Source organism: Zonotrichia albicollis, chromosome 2 (assembly GCF_047830755.1).
Source record: "Zonotrichia albicollis isolate bZonAlb1 chromosome 2, bZonAlb1.hap1, whole genome shotgun sequence".
Taxonomy (NCBI): domain Eukaryota; kingdom Metazoa; phylum Chordata; class Aves; order Passeriformes; family Passerellidae; genus Zonotrichia; species Zonotrichia albicollis.
In genome coordinates this window covers 21,746,060-21,766,435 of record NC_133820.1, presented here as the reverse complement: position 1 = coordinate 21,766,435, position 20,376 = coordinate 21,746,060, and the positions used below count along the sequence as shown (strand labels likewise).

The window sequence follows — 20,376 nt, the reverse complement described above, 5'->3', positions numbered from 1 at the left end:
ACCTTTAAAAGCAAAAAACTTTCATCCAATATGGAAAGAAAAGCAAAGGAAGCAAAGACAACGAGTAAGGGATGTGACATGTCCTGAATGAAGGGCAGAGGACAAATTTGGGAAAGTTATTTTGGGCACAACTTGTCACAAAGTGCAGGTACAGGTTTTTCCATTTTTATTGAAATAAAGCTATTAAAACTTCCTTGAAAATATTATAGAAAATTATATAAAGAAAAATGTCATGCTCTTTAAATGAGTGAGGATACAGCTGAGGAAATCCATTCAGCTAAATAACTCTCAAAAAGTGCTAGGACATCATCCTTTCATTTTAGATATGGACAGACTTACATAACATAATTTAGCAAGTTATTTAATGGCTCTTGTCATGAATGCTATTCATCTGCTAGATGCAACTCTGGTTTCTATTCATATTTTACAAAACCTCTATCACAACTAATTTTTTTTCATCTACTAATCTTCTACATTTCCAGAGTGAAATTACAACTTTTGAACTAAGCAGTAAATATCTTTCCCCCTTACTTAGCAAGCACCTGCCCAACTTTCCTTGCGGCACCATCTCTTCCCCAAGGCTAAGGAAAAGAAATCTGGGCTGATAATGTGATTTCCCTTGGAAAGGGAGTATGTAGAGAAGTGGAGAAAACAAATTATCCTTATTCCTCTCCAAAGAATCCCCTTGCTAGCCAGGACTAAAGCCTCTTAGGAGAAACCCAAGACATTTCTTCTTTCCAACTGCACCTCCAACTTTTTCAGAAGTTAAGAAAACTTTCTCATAATTATCCAGTTTGTGATAATGATTGTCTCCTTGTTCTATCTTACTTGAACTTCAAGACTGTGTCCAATAAGTAAAAGATGTTATCACCGAAGAAGTTCTCTAATCAGTACAAAACTGTCTGGAAAATTAATAGCTAATTCAAGTTTTATTTATTGCACAAAGAAAATAAAGTTTGACTTCATCTTGCAAAAAGGAAAGCAAATATGGCATAATATGACACCTGAACTTGAAATTTTCTGTTTTAAGCTTCCTTCCTGTGAAACATTAAAAAATTTAATCTTATTTTGAGACTGTCTTCATCACATGGACCACACAGTGCATTATATTCTATGGGGATAAATGATAACATGTCTGTATTCCCCTGCCTTTTATGATCAGAAAATAAAGAAAAACAGAAATTCTCTCCAACAGGACTAAACTGAAAGTGGAAGAGCCAAAATACATTATAAAACAGGGGGCAGAGACCACAGATTATGTCCAGACAACACTGACATTTATTTTTTCACTGGGACAATCTGTTCTGAGAGCCTGGGTGGGGGAGGAAAAAGAAATATCATCTGGGAGCATGGTAGATGGATTTTAAAACTCTCTGTCATTCTTTCATTCTTGGCTCTTCTCTGTCTCCTGCTCTTGGCATCCTCTGTATTCCTTCATATTGCACATAGGGGTTCGTTTTACACCAACAAACAAGTGCAAGTCTGGCAAAGATGCCTGGGTCTTTTTGGGTTTTTGTTTTTTTTCTGGGAGAGCTCAGCTGCTGCTCGCTCTGAACTAAACTGACACCCCCTCATTCAGCTGATACCAGACAGTTCAGCAACCAGAGAAGAGCTCCCTTACTCTGTAAGTTAATATTAGGCAATGAAACTGCATATGCCATTAAAGTTCAAAGAAACTGATTACTCCTTTGATGTGTTGCCAAATTATTAGAATAATGACACTATTTTTTTTTTCAAGTGTATTGGTGTGTCCCCTCAATTCTCTCTTTTTTAACCCCATGCTTTAATAACTGTTGAACTTCAGAAAGAAAAGTGTTATTTTTCTTCAAAGGAGAGCTGGGTACTGTTTCAGGATGACGACTTCTATATATAATGTAAAGGATATTAGCCCTCTATCAGAGACAAAAAAATCACTTTATTTTCCCCCTCAGGTGCTCTCCTAGTTTAGACTTGGAAAACAAACATTTAAAAATGCATGCTGTTAGTGGGCTGTGCAGCACTACACTGCTCTGTCAAAGTGAATATTGTGATAAATTATGTCAGTCTGTTCATACTTACAATCATCTTCCACTTCCTCATACCAAAGCATGTGAGCAGACATGAAATCTCTCCACAAAACAGAGGAAAAAGAAAACAGCAGCAAAATATTTCTTGGCAAAGTATATCCCAATTTTGCTGCTCCAGTGGCTTTTAGCTGGATGAGGCTTGTCCCTGCTTAGGGCCAGCTGTGTCCCCACAGAGAGAGGAGCCCAGGGCAGCGGTGCCCGGGCTGGGACAGGCAGGGAGAGGCAGGGACAGGCAGGATCCTCACTTCACCCAGCCGGCATGGGAACTAATGCCAGGGCTCTTTGGAGGCCCCGAAATGTTTCAAATTCCAGGACCTGCGCAGAAGCAATGCTCTCTGTGCTTCCCCTTCAAAACAAAGTTGATTTCCCATAATAGGACAGCCCATGCACTCGACGTATAAGGCTCTGCTTCCAGGGTGGCATATGCAATGGATTTAAATTATGGGTTGCAGCTTCCCAAGGAACGTTCAGGCTACAAAGCGGGGTGAAGATATTTATGCTCCCTTTGCACAGTTCCCTGGAGAGCCCTATGAAACAAATCTGATTCCTTCCCAGCAAATGACCCCCAGCCCATCCCCAGACAGGTTCCTCCTTTTTTTGGGAGAGGAGCAGCAACCCTCCCTGACTTTTGGGATTTCAACCTCCCTCCTGAGCAGGGAAAAAATAAACAAACCCTAAAACAGCGTTGTCACCAAACTAAATGTGTAAATGTTAACACAAGTTGTGGTAAGTCAGTAGCTGCTTAAACAGGAAAAAAAAAAAAAAAAAAAAAAAACAACCAAAAAAACCCCAGGACTATTGACTTACAACTGACCTTTTCCACTCCCACCAAAACCACGCAGTTCTAATGCTGTACACAGCCCCGGAGCTGCAGAGGAGGCAGAGGAAGGAGTGCTCACAAGCTGCCTATTTCTCTTCCTAACAGTGGAAACATCCTTTCTGTCCCAAATCCCAAACAGGTGGGGCCTGGGCTGAAGCTCTCCCCCTGCACTCAGTGCCAGGCCTCCTTAGTTTGCACAGGAAGGAAAAAGAGGCATCCACACAATACTTGGGAAAAAGACTGCAGCATCCTTCACCCAAGCCCAGATTTTTATAAGGCTGCTTTCTATGATATGTACTTTGTGCAGTATGTACAGCCTTTAGAGACAGGCCACATTAAATCATGTAAATGGTTTCATTTGAAGAGTCATTTAAAGAAACACTCTTATGCTGTCCATTTTTAAAAATCTATCTTTAAAAACCTGAAAAGTGGTATTTTTTAGTTTTAAAGCTGAAAAATGTGTCTAGTCATGCTGATTATAAGTTTATAAGTAATTTCCTGGATTACACAGAAAAATAAACACAAAAATTAAGTGTGTAATATAATCTTACAGCCACTGGCATTTTCTACACTGATAGTCAAATTAATACACTGAAGAACCTGGATGTACAGTGCACTCCAAGAGACTGCTAAGGATTAATTTGCAGCCCACAGGAACTGCAAGTCATGAACTGATGTAGAAAATAATCTGAAGCGGAACAGAGCGCACTGTAACAGCAGCAGCATTTTGATTATTTGAGGGAGAAGAAGACTGAGAAAACCCAGGAAAGGAACCGCTTATTGTGCAATTTCTTTGTTTTAAAATACCTAAAGTCACCCTTAATAGCACATGCTGTCAGTAACTGAGGCCCAGTAACATATTTAAAGGCTATAAGTGAAAGTTACCTTGAAGGAAAATGATAGCAGAACTGTGATCTTCCTGGCTTATCTTCATTTCAAGGTGACAAACCTTTACTCTAAAACTTTCAGGAGCATAAATCTCTGTTTCTAAATCTGATCACAAGGCCTTAATCTCAACAGAGACCTGTGGTCTGCCTTACACCCAGCTTTAGTTGCAATCCACAAAAATTCATGTGGATTATTCATCCTCTCTGACAATGGCTTTGAGACCATCGAAGCATATTTGGATCAGGCTTTGCAAGAAATGCAGTGCTACCCAGCATTTTCTTCCAAAATAATAGCCCAAAGAAGTGCCTAGTGGCAATATTTGCAATAACTTACATATTCAACAATCCTCCACATGCAGGAAATCCGTATTTGCTTCCTCTCTTTACACTGGGGGAGTTCAAAACCATGGTGGCCTCAAGTGAACATCTGCTTCATTCACAGGAGGGCAGAAACCTTCAGCCCACAAACAATTTCCCTTCCCCTATTGATGCTCCTCCAGTCAGTTAGGAAAGAGTAAAAATGTGGTGAGCCACACAGAGAAATAACAAAAGTGAGTGTTCAAATATACTGGGTATTTTGGTTGGGTTTGGATTGCTGGGTTTGGTGGTGGTGGTGGTTTTGGGGGAATGCAAAGAAATTGAAGGGCTCTTAAAAACTTAATATTCTTTTCAGCAGCTGTGAATGCTGTGACTGCCTAACACTGAGAAACACCAGGCTACTGAAGGTGTTTAAAATATATCTCTTTACGCCTATTAGCCAGCACTTAGATTTCAGGGATAGCCTGGAGCATTTTGACACACCAGGTTTTGGTTTTTGTAAGGTCTTTTTGCTCTATCTTCAACAACAGAGAACAAGGCAAAGCTTCTCTGTAGCTTTATTTTATTCAGATAATCACTGTACACTCAACAAATGCTGGTGGTCAGAGACCACCTGCCTCATTCTCCCTTCCACATGCTGCAGGTAGCAGGCTCTGACCTCTGTGCTCAGAGACTACAGTGCCTGTGCTGCAAGGGAAAAGAACAAGCTTCAAAGTCACCGAGAATCTGGAAAATGTAGAAAATCTGGAATGATAAAAATGGGTATTTTTTTTCAGTGATTGCTGTCAGCTTTAGTTTAATGTTGCCTTACTCTTCCACAACCACTAATGGCTTAAATGAAAGAAAATTGTCATCGTCACAGAAATGGTTTGGGTGACTTTCAGCCACCCATTAACAAAGGTTTTACACACAGAGGCTGTTTATTTCCCTGCTTGAGAAGTCCTTTCAAAGCCCAAGTATTGATAAACTTGAAAATATCTCCTTTCCAGCAACATGAGCGTGACAGAAATGCAGAGGTGGAGCAAACGCCGAGGAGGCCAGCAGCAATCTGGAAACAAGGACAACAATAAACTGCCTGTTCAGAAACCATTTAGGGGATTGGGTTCAGCCCATGTCAGTGTGACTATTGAAAAGAAATGGATTTCAACATCCAAACTTGGCAGCCACGTTTATTGTCTCAGTAAGCTAAACCAGAGGAAAGTTAGGATTGAGGATAATGGTCAAACCATGGGCTGGACATGGGGACCAAGTTCTCAGTTCTCTGATTCTTCTGCGCCATAATAAAGGGCTACATTAAAATTCAGGACTTCTCTGTCAGGGAAAAAAAAAGAGAACACAATTGGAAAATGATGCTTTTGACATAATTGATATGGGAGGAGAGGTCCCCAATTCAACAAAAAATAAATCAAATCACTTCATGTTAATGACATCCACAGAGTAACAAATCCACCATCTTGCTGTAATTTACCAGGACACAAGCACGTAACAAACCCCCAACAAAGCAGAGCACACCATATTGCCATTTGTATTGTCTATCTCTTTTCCTGTTAACAGATAAAACAAGAAAATAACAAATTGGTAGCATGCTGCACAGAACTGATTTACAAACCTCTTATGAGTTTTTAAACATCCCAGTGGCACATGTTGTTTGCCAATACAACTCAACATCAGGCAGAGAGAGTGCTTACAGCATAAACCTGAGACAAATGATATTTTGATTATAATTTCAGAAAGCATTTCAACCTTTATTCCACCCTGTTTTTAAATCACTGCCAATGTTGACCTAAAAAAAAAAAAAAAAAAAAAAAATTAAAGGCAGTCCAAGCCTGTTGCTCTGTTCAGCCATTAAGCTCATAACAGGATGCTTCTGTGCTCTTGCCAGTATTTGCAAATCTATCACATCTGTCTGTGTGGGAAGAAGTGCTGAGCTCCAGAGACTGTGGGACTGATGTGCAGGGAGAACCGGGATGGGATTCCTGCAAGCACTAATGTGCAGTGTGGGGTTTTTGCCCTGGTGGTATATTGGCTCTGATTCTTTTTATTATTCACTTCCTGTCATGAAAAAAAACCAAAACAAACACAAACCACTTGCATGTCAGCATCAGAGGGAAAAAAAAACATCTTCGACAGCTTTATCACAACAGAAGTAAACAGGCAGCTTCTGATTTCTCTGTGAAATCGACAAGGAAAAGAAAAGAAAAAAAAATCTTTCCAATGTCAGCCATTGAAGAACTTCCCTCTTTTTTTTCTTAGCCTATTTTTACTTCAAAAAGCAATATATCATAGAAGATTTTAGTACAGGTTGCAAAGGGGTTCTTTTTCTTGTTTATTTGATCTACAGAAAATAAAAGACAAAAAATCTTCAAACCAAGACAAAAAACTTGCTCTTATCTCTGAAGGAAGTAGTAGCTTTTAGCTTTGAAAGTAAAATATATATTAAAATAAGTTTTTAGTCAGAAAATAGGTAGCCAATACAAGGACAAAGCCCTCTCATATGCAAGTTGTGTAAAAAAAAAATCATTTTATGTCTGTGTCATGAAACACTTTTGCTTGCAGACATGCTCTAGCATAGGAACCAACATATTGGTTCACTGCAGTCTGTGCTCTCCCCAGGAAAGCTCTCTCCTCCATGTCATGGCTACTGGGAAATAGGGGTTAATCTCTTCTGCACAGCATCTAGCAAAAAGCAGTGTGGGCTTTCTTCTTGCTAGTTCAAGAGAAAAAGTAACTCTCAGAAAACAATCACTATCCATTCTGGAAAGCTTCAGCTAAAGAACAAGCAATCCTTTTCACCCAGTGGATCTGTCTTTGGTGCAAGGTCCCAGGCAGATTTAGGAGAAAAGCATGTCCATGCTTTTTATATCTTTATTCTCAAACCCTGTCAATTCTCCCATTTTCAGAAACTTTCAGCCCAGCAGAAATTAAATCAGTCTTTACTGGAGTCATTTGGACCAGACTACTCAGAAGATATATGGAGGCATCCAAAGGAAAGTGCAAAAAAGGATAGCAAATTATATAAAAACTAATATTAAGAGTACCAAGAAGAGAAGAGAAAGAAGATTTTAATTACTGATATATATGAAGTAGGAATCAAAGTAATAAAGAGGAATTAGAATTACTCATTTATGTCTTTAAAATGTTGGTCTTAATCACTCCAGAGAGGCTGATATGACCAGAAGGGAGAACATCTTATTAACTAGTATTTCTTTCTCTAGATTTAGGCATGTAACTCACTCCAATCTCCACAAGCATCTCATGTAACCCACAAAAAGGATCCTGAAAGTGATCTGGAAAGCATCTGAGTATCTAAAACAGGCTCCTGCCCCAAACTGCCCTTGGTGGGGCAAAGGGGTGTTTTTCTCTAGCTTTGTTTTGTTGATTCACCCTTGGTTGTGTGCCCAGACCATGAAAGGTCAAGGTCAGACTGTCCCTCTTTTCCCTGCCTTCTCAGTGTCCACAGAAGAAAATCTGAGCCCACAGACCAGCAGTAAGATGCAGCACAGGACCACAGAACCACAGGTTCCCCAGTTGGGCAGGGAACTTCTTGGTGCAGTTGTTTTCTCAGGGTGGGCCCAAAACATGTGAAATTCACCCAATTCTTATTGCCATTGCAACTCACTTAAGGGAAGTCTGTATTCCAAGTCACCAAGGAAGTCATCCCAGACTCCACAATGCTTAAATGCAACTGATAAAAACTTGATTACTTACACCACATCTAAATGGTGAAATATTGACCAGTTTTTGTACACACACATTTGCCTACATGTATGTCAGAGAGAGCAAGTGCACTCACGCACAAGTAGTGGCAATAGTAATGTATGCGTGTGCACATTTAATACTTCTTTTAAGAGGACCCAATTTCACAAAGTTGAAGACAATTATAAAACCTCATCAGTAAGAAGAAAGAAGTTAAACAGAGAAACGTGAATGATAATTGGAATATGTTTGAAAACACTGTTTAGGTCTACGTGTCATTACTAAGAAAAGTTTCTCTGGCTGAAAACAAACAACTGCAAACAAAAACAAATTTAGTCTAGAAGGGATCAGGTATTTAAAAAACAAAAGCAAACACAATATGTAAGAAGCAGAGGAAAAAATGCCAAGCTGATTGCGAAGAATATCAATAGGAGGTAATTATGAATCAGAGTCAACAATCCATACATATGAGACAGAGAATTCACCTAGGTCTGCAGGGAAGCTGCTTCAGCTCTGCCAAAGACAATTCAAGGTCACTTTGCAGAGCAAATGTGCTGGCTGCTCACATAAACACAGTTTTCTTAGGGAAACACAACTTGAGTGCCAGCCGCCTACACTACCCCAGGCACCCCATCACGTCCTCCCCTGGCTTTACTCTGCTCCAGCCAAAGTCTCTGCTCTGTCCAGCTTTGACACAACACTCTATGAAAGCCACAGATAAACTGGAGAGCACTTAGAATCACCAATATCTAAACAGGCAGTTTGCTTTGCAGAGAAAGACTGAGGGAATATTACATGTTTAGTCTGGAAGGAAAAGGCGAAGAAGTACATAGCTGCTGGCTTTCAGCATCTAGACATCACAACACCCCATTATTTTTCATGTATGCCAAGGAAATGGACGTAATTAGGGTGAAATCAACTTAGATTTGATATAAGGAGAAAACTGTGGGAGTAGAAAGTTACTTACACATATGAAAAGATATACACACAGAGGTCACCAAACCCTTTTAAGTTGAAGCTTGGAAGGAAAACTTTAACAAATTTTTCAAGGATAACAAAGTGCGTTTGATCTATCTCAACCCTTGCAGCAGAAGAAATCTAAATGCCTTTCATCTCTTTATTTCTGTAACTCTCTCTCACAAGATTTACAGACTAGATAATAAGACCAGTCATAAGGAGTTCAAGTTTGCATGCATCTCATATACAAAATAATTGTGTTTGAAAGGAGAGAAGTCCAATGGATACAGGAATACACAGTGACAATCTGGAAACCCAGATTCTATCAACAGTTCTGCCAGTCACTCATTGTTCAATTTCCCCTTTTTGTTTCCCTTTCCTGCATAGAAAATAACACTTACAAGCTAAACAAGTGTTGTTAGCCTGCTTAATTATTGTTTGAGAGGTGACAAACTGTTTAAAGTGCAGTACTATTAAGAATCTGTGTTTTAATTACACTGATTTCATCCTAAGTGTCCCTGGATGACAATTGCTCAAAGCCTTAGTTACAGTGGCAAAAGACTGTCACATTAAATCTGTGAAGACTGGGCTATTATGACAGCAAATTATGATGACAAAATTCTGTTAGTTCAAGTCTAATGAAACATCACTGCACACACCAGGATGAATGTTAAGTTATTTCTGTGCGGGTCTATGTGCAGGTTAGTACATCAAGATGATGGCAAACTGAAGTTAATGCAAGCCTGCAGAGATGACATTACAAATGGCAAGATGATTGCAAAATGATGCTGCTGCAAGTGAACTGTGATTAAAAAATAGGTTTCTAAACACAAAAATGTGCTAAGGGAATGTAAAAATAAACCTACAGAAAATAAAACCAATGACATTTTACTTAAAGCAAAAGGCATACTGGATACAATTAGTGCTGCAGACCAGTTCCCTGCCAAACTGGCCAACATTGATTAGAACGGCACAAAGCCAGGATGAGACTGCTTTATAAGTAACTGCCAATAAATTCTGAGTAATGGCATCACTATGACATCTTTCCCCACTAAAAAGAGGTAATTGAATCTGTAGAAACATAAATAATTTTTAAAAAGTGCTCAAGATTATTGTCCTATGAAAGAATCTGGTGTTATAATGAAATTCCTTTTTAAATGTAATCATATTGATGTTTTCCTTTCTTGTATTCTGGCAGGGTTACTAGTACATCTCTAGAACCAGATGAATCATTAGACCCAAAAGAAACTTCTTCACTCTCAGGTAAATTCAAATACATACAATCCACAGCACTATAAGATTAAGGAGATTAGATATTCAATATGCAGAGTGCTCATAATATTTTCATGTGATTAGATCAGTAACACCAAAGATCTGCTAGTATATTTCCTTAGAGCAATGTTTGATTATTACTTCTAACATATAAGGAAAAAATAATTCAAAACCTGAAAAAATTGTTATTTTCTTTCTGCATTTGAAGTCTTTCCTGCTTGCCACAATATGATTATCTGCTGGTAAACACAAGAGGTACACTTCATTTCTATTTTGGCAACAGCAGGTACTCTTGTCTTTTCAAAAGACAGGTGTATCTATCTATTGTCTGACTCTCTACCTGTAATGTTTTCCATCCTATTATCACACAAAATATGTGATACTCAGCTCCTGATGAATTATACTGGTGAACTGAAGTGTTTTGTTTAAACAACAGGCTTTGTCAAGTAGTTTAGGTAGTGCCTGACCTTTCGGTTGAAAGCAGGCATAATTTCAACCTTTCTAGTAGAGAAGAAAATGCAAAATTCCCTATTCTTGAAAATTTATAAGTTTTTACTGGGCAAATTACACATGCTATTCAGCAAAATAATAAAATGGCAAAATCTTACTAAAATTAAATAAATATTAAAAAGGTAATTTATTTCAGAGATAAGTACAGAGTGACTTGTGCTTTTTTTCAGATTTGTCTAAATATTTCCATAGCTAATAAAGTAGTACTTGGAGTACAGAAGAGGAGACCAAAATGATGGTTCAGGGCTCAAAGTCACTCTGATTACAGACTGGAATGTGTAAGAGCCATTACCACTGCATACATTGCATTAAAATTCATGTAGCTTTTCTGGAGACACACACACATTCCACCTGCAGGCATGGACTTTTTAGAAGACTGGGAAGTCACTACATCCAGCTCCTTACTAATGGAACCTCTGCCAAATGAAGTTACCTGTGGATCTGAACCAAACACTGGAAAGAAACTACAGACTGAAGTGATACAAGATGAACTTTACGGCGCTCCCTTGCTCTCTGCTGATTTTAATCTTACTAAATACACTCATTTAAGTGAAGATATTCACTGATACCAAAAAGATGTGCAAAATTTACTGAATTCACTGATGTTTTACAATGCAGGAAAAGGACAGATGATGGGAAAAAATTACTATTTTTTTGGAATCAATAATGATAAGCAACAGCAAAGTGACTTTATTGTAAGAACATAGATAAGGTCCACATAAGGAGTTTGAAACATAAAAAGTCTGTTCTCTGAGAAATTATGTCAAATTTTAATTGCTCAAAAATATTTAATTTACTCAATGCACCAGTTACAGGTATGTTGTTTAGAGGCTTTTTTAGCCTGTTAGTTGCCTATGCAGCATCTTACAAATGCTGATCACATCAGACCCATGTGTTGACAAAAGTCCAAAGGGATTGTGTGGTGTGGGTAAACAACTGCTTCCTTAAAAACACTTCATGTAAGTTTAAAAATGTAATTTAGATCAAAACTGGAGCAGCTTGGTTCCTAATATGAAAACCAGAAATTTTTGCAGCCTTCTCTGTAACAGACCCACTAAAATACAGCCTTAGTACCTACTTTCACAGGAGTAAAATGCACCTCAAACTATTTTTATGCAATAAGTCTTGGCTTATGCTTGTTACATAAGTACAACTAAATGACATTAACATTAGAAAAAGTAAACTAAATTTAAAATCTCTAAAATTCATCAGTCTATGGAAGACAGAGCAACATATCCCATATGGAGGACAACAGCAGCACAAAGACTCAGTGAATGAAGTATTGGTCACAACCTCTGCAGGTTTTATGACAGTTGCAGATGACTAAATTTCTTCAATATTATTTTAGGTGCTTAGTGATAATTTGCCTGGCCTATACTCACTCATCTTTAAAGGCACAGGCCTTCTATTAATTTTGGGTTAGAACCATCAGCCCCAGCCACAAGTTCCAGTCACTGTGAGACATTTTAAATGGCCTGTACGTAAACACCTGATTTATTCCCTACTAATGCAGAAAAAATATGACTTCTTCCTTCCATTCTAAAAACAGAATATATTTCAGATTAAATTACTCTGTCACTCTTTAATCACTTCAATTACTTATTTTCCCTGTTTGATAAATATATTCGTATAAAACTTTTCAAAAAGATATACTTGACCAGAATGCAGATGCATCAATGCCTGCCAATACAACTAAAATAAATATTTTTAAGCCAAAATATACAAATAGACTTAAAATGATTTAATGGTGGTGACACATATTTCAAGTATAAAATTAATCAGAAAATGCAATAAGTACTTCAGCTACTATGTAAAGCTGTTTCAGCATCAGCTGGGTAAAAGCTACCAAATGCAATGCCCATTCTTTAAAAACCTCTTCTGGAACTAAAACCCAGTATGTCTAATCATGGCATCAGTCTAATTTTCAGAAATGCAAAAGAATATAATTAGCAGACACAGATATGAGTTAATGGAGACATGTTTTACAGGGGCAATCACACATTATCTGTCTGGCAGGGCTCTTTGAATGATTCAGTGCACACACAGTACAGGGAAACTTGTTTTATTCAATTTTAAAAATTCTCAATACTGCCTCATTAAAGAATTTCGAGAAACAATGATGTCACAGGATAAGAGAGCCACTTCATAAACAAACAAATCATTGAAACACACAGGTGCCAAAAGCATTCAGCTTTCTCAAATGTGTATGTCATCAGGAGTATCACAGATCAGAACCAGGACTGGTCAACATATAAGATATACTGATTATCATGACATGGATCTAGAAAAAGAAGGCAACTCTCAAGTTTCCTAATAGTGCTAAGGTATTCAAGTGAATAAAAAAGGAAAGTTGGCTGCAGAGAGATGTAGAAGAGCCTCAGAGTGTCAACTGGGCAATAAAAAAGACAGATGAAATTCAATATTGAGAATATGGGGAGGAAAAGAAATCTCAAATTTACGTACTCAGCATGAGCTCCAAACTAGTTATTACCACTCAGGAAAGAGATCCTGGAGTTATAAAAGGTCTATGAAAATACCAACTCCATCTTAGAAGCTGTCAAAAAGCAAATCAAATGCTGGCCATTACTATGACAAAAATAGAGAGCAACATACAAAATATCATTATGGTATTATTTAAAGTCTTCAGGTGTTCACACTTTGAATACTTTGGGCTGTTTTGCTTCCCCTATCACTAAAAAGATATAGCAGGAATTGTGAGGACAACAGAAATCACTGAGAGCTAAGGAGAATTGGCTGCCATGTAAAGAATGACTACAGAAGAGTCTCCAAGGTAAGGTGAGGGGAGGGTGAATGAGCAAACAAGTCCTCTGAACCTGAGGAGGAGGAAGAGATTGCCCAGGGGATGCACACCAAGCAAAGGAGCATAACAGCCTGAGGGATTAATCATTAAACCATGCTAGAGGGGAACTGAGGCCCAATAGGCAGGTACAACTCTCAAAAGAGGGTCCTGGCACCATCCCTGACAGCTTTCCCAAATCATCCTCTCAATGTGCAGTGGACAAAGAAAGCTGACCCATTTTATTTGCAGAGAATGCCCCAACAAAGGCAGGAATGATGCATCTGACTCCATGTTCTCAGAAGGCTAATTTATTACTTTATAATACTATATTATATTAAAGAATACTATACTAAATTATACTAAACAATACAGAAAGGTTACTTACTCAATGTTTAAAAGATAATAATGAAAACTTGTGACTCTTTCCAGAGTGCTGACACAGCTTGGCCCTGATTGGCCAAAGAGTCAAAACAACTCACACCGGAATCCAATCAAGCAATCACCTTGGGTAAACAATCTCCAAACACATCCCACATGGGCACAACACAGGAGAAGCAAATGAGATAAGAATTGTTTTCCTTTTCTCTGAGGCTTCTCAGCTTCCCAGGAGAAAAATCATGAGCAAAGTGATTTTTTTCAGAGAATGTGAATGCTACACTGACCCAATACTGCTCTTCCCCACGTGTGCTGGGGGCAAATCAGAGGGGTTGGCTGTGGTGCCACAGGAGCCTGTGGTGGGATCATGCCTGAAGGGCTGTGCAGTGCTGGCCTCCAGGAGGATGCTGTGCACTTACAGAAGAGCAGCTGGAAACAATCAAGGTGCTGGAGCACACTCAGAGAGCTGGGATGCTTCACTCTGTAGAGGAGAAGGCTCAAGGGAGATAGGACTGAGTCTTGAAAAGCCTGAAGGTGAGAACAAGCTGCATAAGGAAATGATTTACCAAATCTTGTAATACAACAACTTGGTGTATGATGCACAATTGGTTTAAAAGACAAAAAGAAAGTAGCTCTTCAGCTAGTGGGCTACCCACTTCTGGATTTTGCTGTACAAGGAGTTTATGGAGGCAGATGTTTATCAGCTGGTTTAAACCAGAGTTAGACAAATTGATGGAAAAAAAAAAGTCTGTAAACAGATGATAAAAAGGAATGGGGCCAGAACGCACTCCCTAGCATTTTTAATGTTTTTAGTGTTTGCAGATGCTATGGTAAGATGATAAAATGGATCTCACAGTGTCCAGGCTCATGTGCTCTCCATATCATCTCCTGTTGCCATTTTCAGAAGAAGTAATCCTTGGCATGATGCGCCATTGTTCAGACCCAGCAGGACATTTTGTTTGAACTTAAGTTACAGGGAAAAGTAGATCACAGCTGAACACAGCTGAGGTGTACTAAGCTGATGGGTCTTCAGAGAAGATGAACAGAGAACAATTTTTCACTGTCTCCTTTAGCACAAGGGCTGGATACAAGAGAGGAAAAACAGGAAAGAAAACCAGCAAGTCACTGGTGCAAAACAAGCAACAAGAAATGCCTCTTCACACTGGGAGCAGCAAAGGGACAGCACTCTGCTGCTGCAGGATGTGGATGCCAAGGGCTCACGTCACTTGGCTGCCCTGGGAGCCAGGTACCAGCAGAAATGACTCCCTGGCACCAGCAGAAACAGTGTGGATGTCAGGTGTCCTCAAACAAGTCCCCTCAGGCACACAGTCCTTTCTCAGAGCAAAAAGGAGCTGGACACATCCCCTGCCTGTGCCCTACTTCAGGCACCAAGCAACACTCTGCAGACAGCATTACAGCAGCTCTTTTCACACCCACAATGCAGTCATTTCTCTATTTCCTCTGCCCCAGAGCCTCTCAGGCAAAATGCTGCTGCTAAGCTTTGATGGGAACAGTGCAACACAGGTTAAATCACTGGTATTATTCTTATCTTTTGTAGTTACAACCACCTCTGAATTTAATAGTGCTGCGTGTTTTAGTACAGCAGTGTTTGCATGAAAAAATACTAAAGAGCTTTCCACCTTTTTAACATATATCCTGCTTTCAAGAGCTTATAATTTAGCTGAGAAAATGCTCACAGCTGAAGATCAGCATTCAAAGTCTCAGTGTGGAGGCAGCATTTCATTTCAGTTGTGAGAGGGAAAACAGTATGTCATTTTTATAACCATCAATAGAAGGCTTCTGTGGGGTTTTTACTTTCTGGATTTTTTTCCTGTTCTAAGACATCTTCCTGTTTCAAGTTAAGCAACTGGATGTATTAATAAGTGACAATCATTGATCACAGCACGAACAAGAAAAGATAACTGTCTTTAAAAAAAAGATGGTACAAAATCAGTGTACATTTTCCACAGCTTTACATGAAACACAAAGATCCAGTTCTGTAAAGCATAACTACATAGTCATCACTCCCATGCAGTGCTGACAAAACTGTAAAAGGTTTTAAACATTGGATTCATACTTTTACATTCAAGAGAAAAGACATATACTAACAGTAGGGATGTGCAAGACAGAGGAATTCTTAACTTATAATTTCCAAAATCTTGAAAGGAACCAAAAATCTGTTCTTTACTTTAGAGAAGTCATGGTTTAAAAGAGCATAACAGCCTTTCCAATTCTCAAGTTTTGTTGGTTGTTTTCACTGATATGACTTAGAAATATTTACTAATTATGTATTCATTATATCAAAACATCTTGTTTATTAACATATTATTTTAATTTCTTTGCCTTTCTTCCCACCTGCAGATATACAGAGAACTGGAGTTTTCTGCAGTCCCAAATATGCATCACACACATATACATCTCTTTGGAATTCCTGGCATGGGTGAATAAGGGGTTAATTAATTTCCAATATCCATCACCAGAGGTACTGAAATAATAACATCTTTTACTTAAGCTTGTGTACCATTCTCTTCTCTCAAGAGCTGCATTAGAATGTGAGAAAGCAGAAGGAAATTACCACGTATTGGAAATAACTATCCCTACAGATTAAAAAAATTCAAACTGAACAGAAAAAATGGTAATTACATTTGGGTACCTACATACATGTATACAAAGACAAATATATACATATAAGCAAACTACATAGCTTTAGTATTATTTTAGAGGAGATATATGGACATGGAGAGTGTAAAGAAAGCGTAAGTGTCCAGGATTCATTGCAACAGGGAATTTGATAGAAATAGGATAATTTCTATACCTAGTTCTAGAATGGGCTTCTAGGCAGCTTAGCTCAATTTTTTCTAGAAATAAGGGAAAGCATAGGGCCACTGGAGTCTTCCATGGAGCCACAATACACAAGAGTAGTCCTGGGCTTATTCCACTAGGGGAGCATCTCCTTCCTGGTTGACAGACTGCACAAACCAGTGCAGGGTTTCCTAAAGCACAGCCACCACCCCAGACACAATTTGGTGTTGGGTAATGTGAGTCACGAGCCACTGTACGAGCTCCTTGTGGTGACAGTTCTTCATTTCATTTCTAGGGAAACTCCTCATCCATCAGGCTTTGAATTGTCTGTGTCTAATCCTTATTCAGGAAACATGCCTTGACATAATCAACTTTATCAATTATTGCACAGTAGCTAATCTCTTGCTACAGAGGAAAGCATTGAGAAGGCGTGATGGCATTACTCTGAGAATACTTCACCTGTCCCCTATATCATTTCTAGACTTAATAGCTTCAGAGCTTAATACAGTTCTGAAATTTCCCTGATGGTCTCCTCTGGGGCATTATTACCAGATTACTCCCATGATCTGATGACAGGATATGTTATAAACATACACACTTGCTTGAAAGATATTAATTGCAATGTGTGCTCTTCTGCAAAGCTCTTGCCGGCAGCAATCTCAAAATTAAATCCCTTCAACGCTGTTGTTATACACACAGATATCATCAGAATATTCTCATGGCAGTCTGTATCAACAGTGGTGTGCTCAGCTTTCAAGTGAATCCCACGGTCCCCTCCAGTTATCTGGGGAGTTGTCTACATGGGCGAATTTGCGCAAGGTAAGGCTGCATTTGAATTTACTGCTCAGCAATTACTGCAGAAAACTGCTCATGTGCACCACCTCGTGTGAGGAAGCTCTTCTGCCTTAACTCCAAAAATGGTGTTGCACAAGGGTGCTTTTGAGGCTCAAATAAAAATGTCAGATGAGGGTTAAGCTATTTTCTCACAGTAGAAATCACACTGGTGTTTTTCGTGTGCTTCTCTCCCCTATAGATATGACCTTATAGATTATCTTTCCATATCCTTAAACTGTGCTTTCCTTCAGCCTTACCTCCACTATTTAAAAACAAAATCCTACCATTGTAAGGTACAGATTTATTGACTCCATCAAAAATATCCTAAGTTGCAAGTTCAAGAGAGGCTGAGGTTCTGATGCATGAAGCTTGGTTTTGCCTGCCTGATCAATTCTGCACAAAGCCTATCCTAACAATTTCTTTTCATAACAAAATTCTTAGAAAACAGCTGTAAGCCTTCAGTGTCTTAAAGGCATCTATTAAAAATATTTCCCTCAAAAAATAAAGCATTGCCAAACATACATCCTCTTGTACGTACAAATAGTAGTCAGTTCATTCAAATGCAGCTTAACTTCCATGAAAGAGATGCATCCTTGAGACAAACAAGACATGAGATTCCAGAACTGAAAAAAACCCTTCTTTTGGAGTAATTTTTAACAAAGCTGCCTCCATTTGACCAAGTTTTCTTTTATTAACTGACAGTTTTAAAATTCTTCCAGGCTCCAGAGAGAAAAACAAACAAACAAACAACAACAACCCAAAAAAATTTTTTTTGTATAACATATGTCTCTTTGGTAAGGTGTGGAAGTACTGAAATAAAGGAGACTCCTCTGCTTCCCTCCCCAGCCCCTGCATGCATGCTTGTACGCAGACACACACACTGGAATACCAGTTTTAAATTATACAGAGAAACCCTGGAGAGTCAGCATTAATGGAACTTTAAGAAGCATGTAAAAAGACAACAGAGAAAACCACAAATATTAAAAACCATGCGCAGGGGTTGAGAGATTCATGATAAGAGATTCCACACTCAGTTCTGCTGTCAGAAACACCCTCCTGGGACAGGGTGGTTTGGTGACCCAAGGACTGCCCGCAGTGGAGGCATGCATGCCCAGCTGCCCACCAGCCTCATTCCACACCCTGGCTCACCCTCCTACCTCTGACCCCTTTGTAATTGACTCCTGGAAGACCTTCAGAGGCTTTGTGAAGCCAGAATGGGGAATAAATGCTGCCTGGTGGGTGTTGGGGGCTGGATCTTGGAAGGAACATTCCTCTGGGGCCCAGGCCTCTTGAATCCACTCCTGTAAAACTGAGGTGTGACTGTGTGTAAAATGAACCATTTCTGGCATAAGAGCCTGGGTTCAGGGTGATCCCCAGAGTCTCTGGGCTATAAACCCCTCAGGAGCAACAGCCCTCCTCTCATCAGACATGTGCAGCTTGGGCAAAAGCAGTTTGAAGGGTAATAATGAGCCACCAGCCAGCATATTTATAAATCCACACCACTTAGAGCAAATTCCTGTGTGACACAGGATTAGAGAATCAGTGCAGAGCATGACTGCACACAGGCCAACGTGACCCCACAGGCTCCATCCTGGAGCAAGGAAGAAGAAACTATTAACATCAATATTGCAGCAAATCATTTGGGGAGGGAGAGGGGAGGGCGCAATGATGCCCTGAACTCACCCTCTCCAGGCTGAAAACTCCTCTCTTGAGATGCAGCAGAGAAGTGAGCTAACATCAGAGAAAAGAGGGCTTATCAGGAAGAGGGAGTGTACTTAACAACTGCATATATGACCATAAAGTATCCACTGCCCTGATCCTGGGATTCTTTCATTAGCTTGACAAAAGTTTAATTAGATTAAGAAAACCTGCTTGCAGGTTTGGCCAGCAGCTCTGCTCCTTCCACCCACAGAAACACTTTGAGTGTATCAGGCAGGTGATGACCCAATCTGTAGCTTGGGTGGAACAAAGCTGTAATGGACTCCTGACAGACCAAAACAGTCAGAAGTTCTACAGGTAAACTAGAAACAAGATCATTTAAGAATAATGCATCATAAAAAGAAATAAAAATAAAACTGGGCTCAAAAGTCAGCCTGATTTGAGGCAATATCTTGTCACAAAGATTGAATTGTCTCCTTGTATAAATAGGAACTTGAATTTTATTGTGTGTCTAAGCACACTTATGACATTGTGCAAAGAAATCTACATTATCAGGAAGAATGTTGATAGGATGAGAGCCACTGAAAACGTGTCTTGAAAAGCCCTAGTGATTTTTCTGGTATTCTGAAAAAAGGTTAGATGGGTAAAATAATTCACCTCTAGAAGACTATAAGGGCAAGCTGCAGGAATAGGGATTTAACTGGAGGGTAAGATGACATGGGATTAATAACTACTGAGCTCCCTGCCAGTGAATGGGAGAGGCCCGTCAGAGACACCCCAAAACTTAAACCAGTAAATGCTGGTAGATACCATGCAAGATCATCCTTAAGGAAAAGTAAACCAAAGCAACAGTAGAAGAAAAAAGACCCTCAGAAAAAGAAATGTTCCCCTGATTCCTCTTATATATTCAAAAACAGAAGACAGGACTAATTTCCATTATCTAACCAAATGCAAGCTGGAAAAGAAGATTTTTATTTTTCCCAAACCACCAAGAACCACACATTGCAAATCTCCTCCCTCTTCTCCCAATCACATAAGTGGAAGATTATTTGCATTTTTTATAAAATACCTGCTGTGCCTTACAGTACTCAGGCCGAGGTTTACTCAGAGAGAAGGAAGCACATTGGAGCCTGCAAAGTCAGATGATGAACCGCTGTCACGTGCTGTGGCTCAGGCATCCCTGCCAGATCAGAGCTGCACTTTGCCATGTAATGAAGCAACTTAGAACTGCTTATTCAAAGCCTTGAACTTAATTAGCAATAGAGCGAGGCAACTAACTTGCAGTGAATAAATTGTCAACTTTGCTTCTTTCTATTCATGAACGTTCTATGATTAGCACAAATTATTCTTATAATTATTCAAATTTAATTCAACATATTA

The 20,376-nt window shown here is 39.2% G+C and overlaps 1 protein-coding gene across 4 annotated transcripts in view; it reads right to left on the bottom strand.

The window, feature by feature from the left end:
* DMD (dystrophin) overlaps positions 1-20,376 on the bottom strand; it is a 1,146,493-nt gene that overhangs the window by 973,101 nt on the left and 153,016 nt on the right. The window contains exon 1 of one of the 4 annotated variants that reach the window (XM_074534570.1): positions 2,059-2,344. The exons of the other annotated variants lie outside the window; for them this stretch is intronic. Coding sequence (XP_074390671.1) covers positions 2,059-2,101 — 43 coding nt within the window. The 5' untranslated portion in view covers positions 2,102-2,344. Of the gene's footprint in view, positions 1-2,058; positions 2,345-20,376 lie in introns of those variants that run through there. 4 annotated transcript variants of the gene reach the window in all.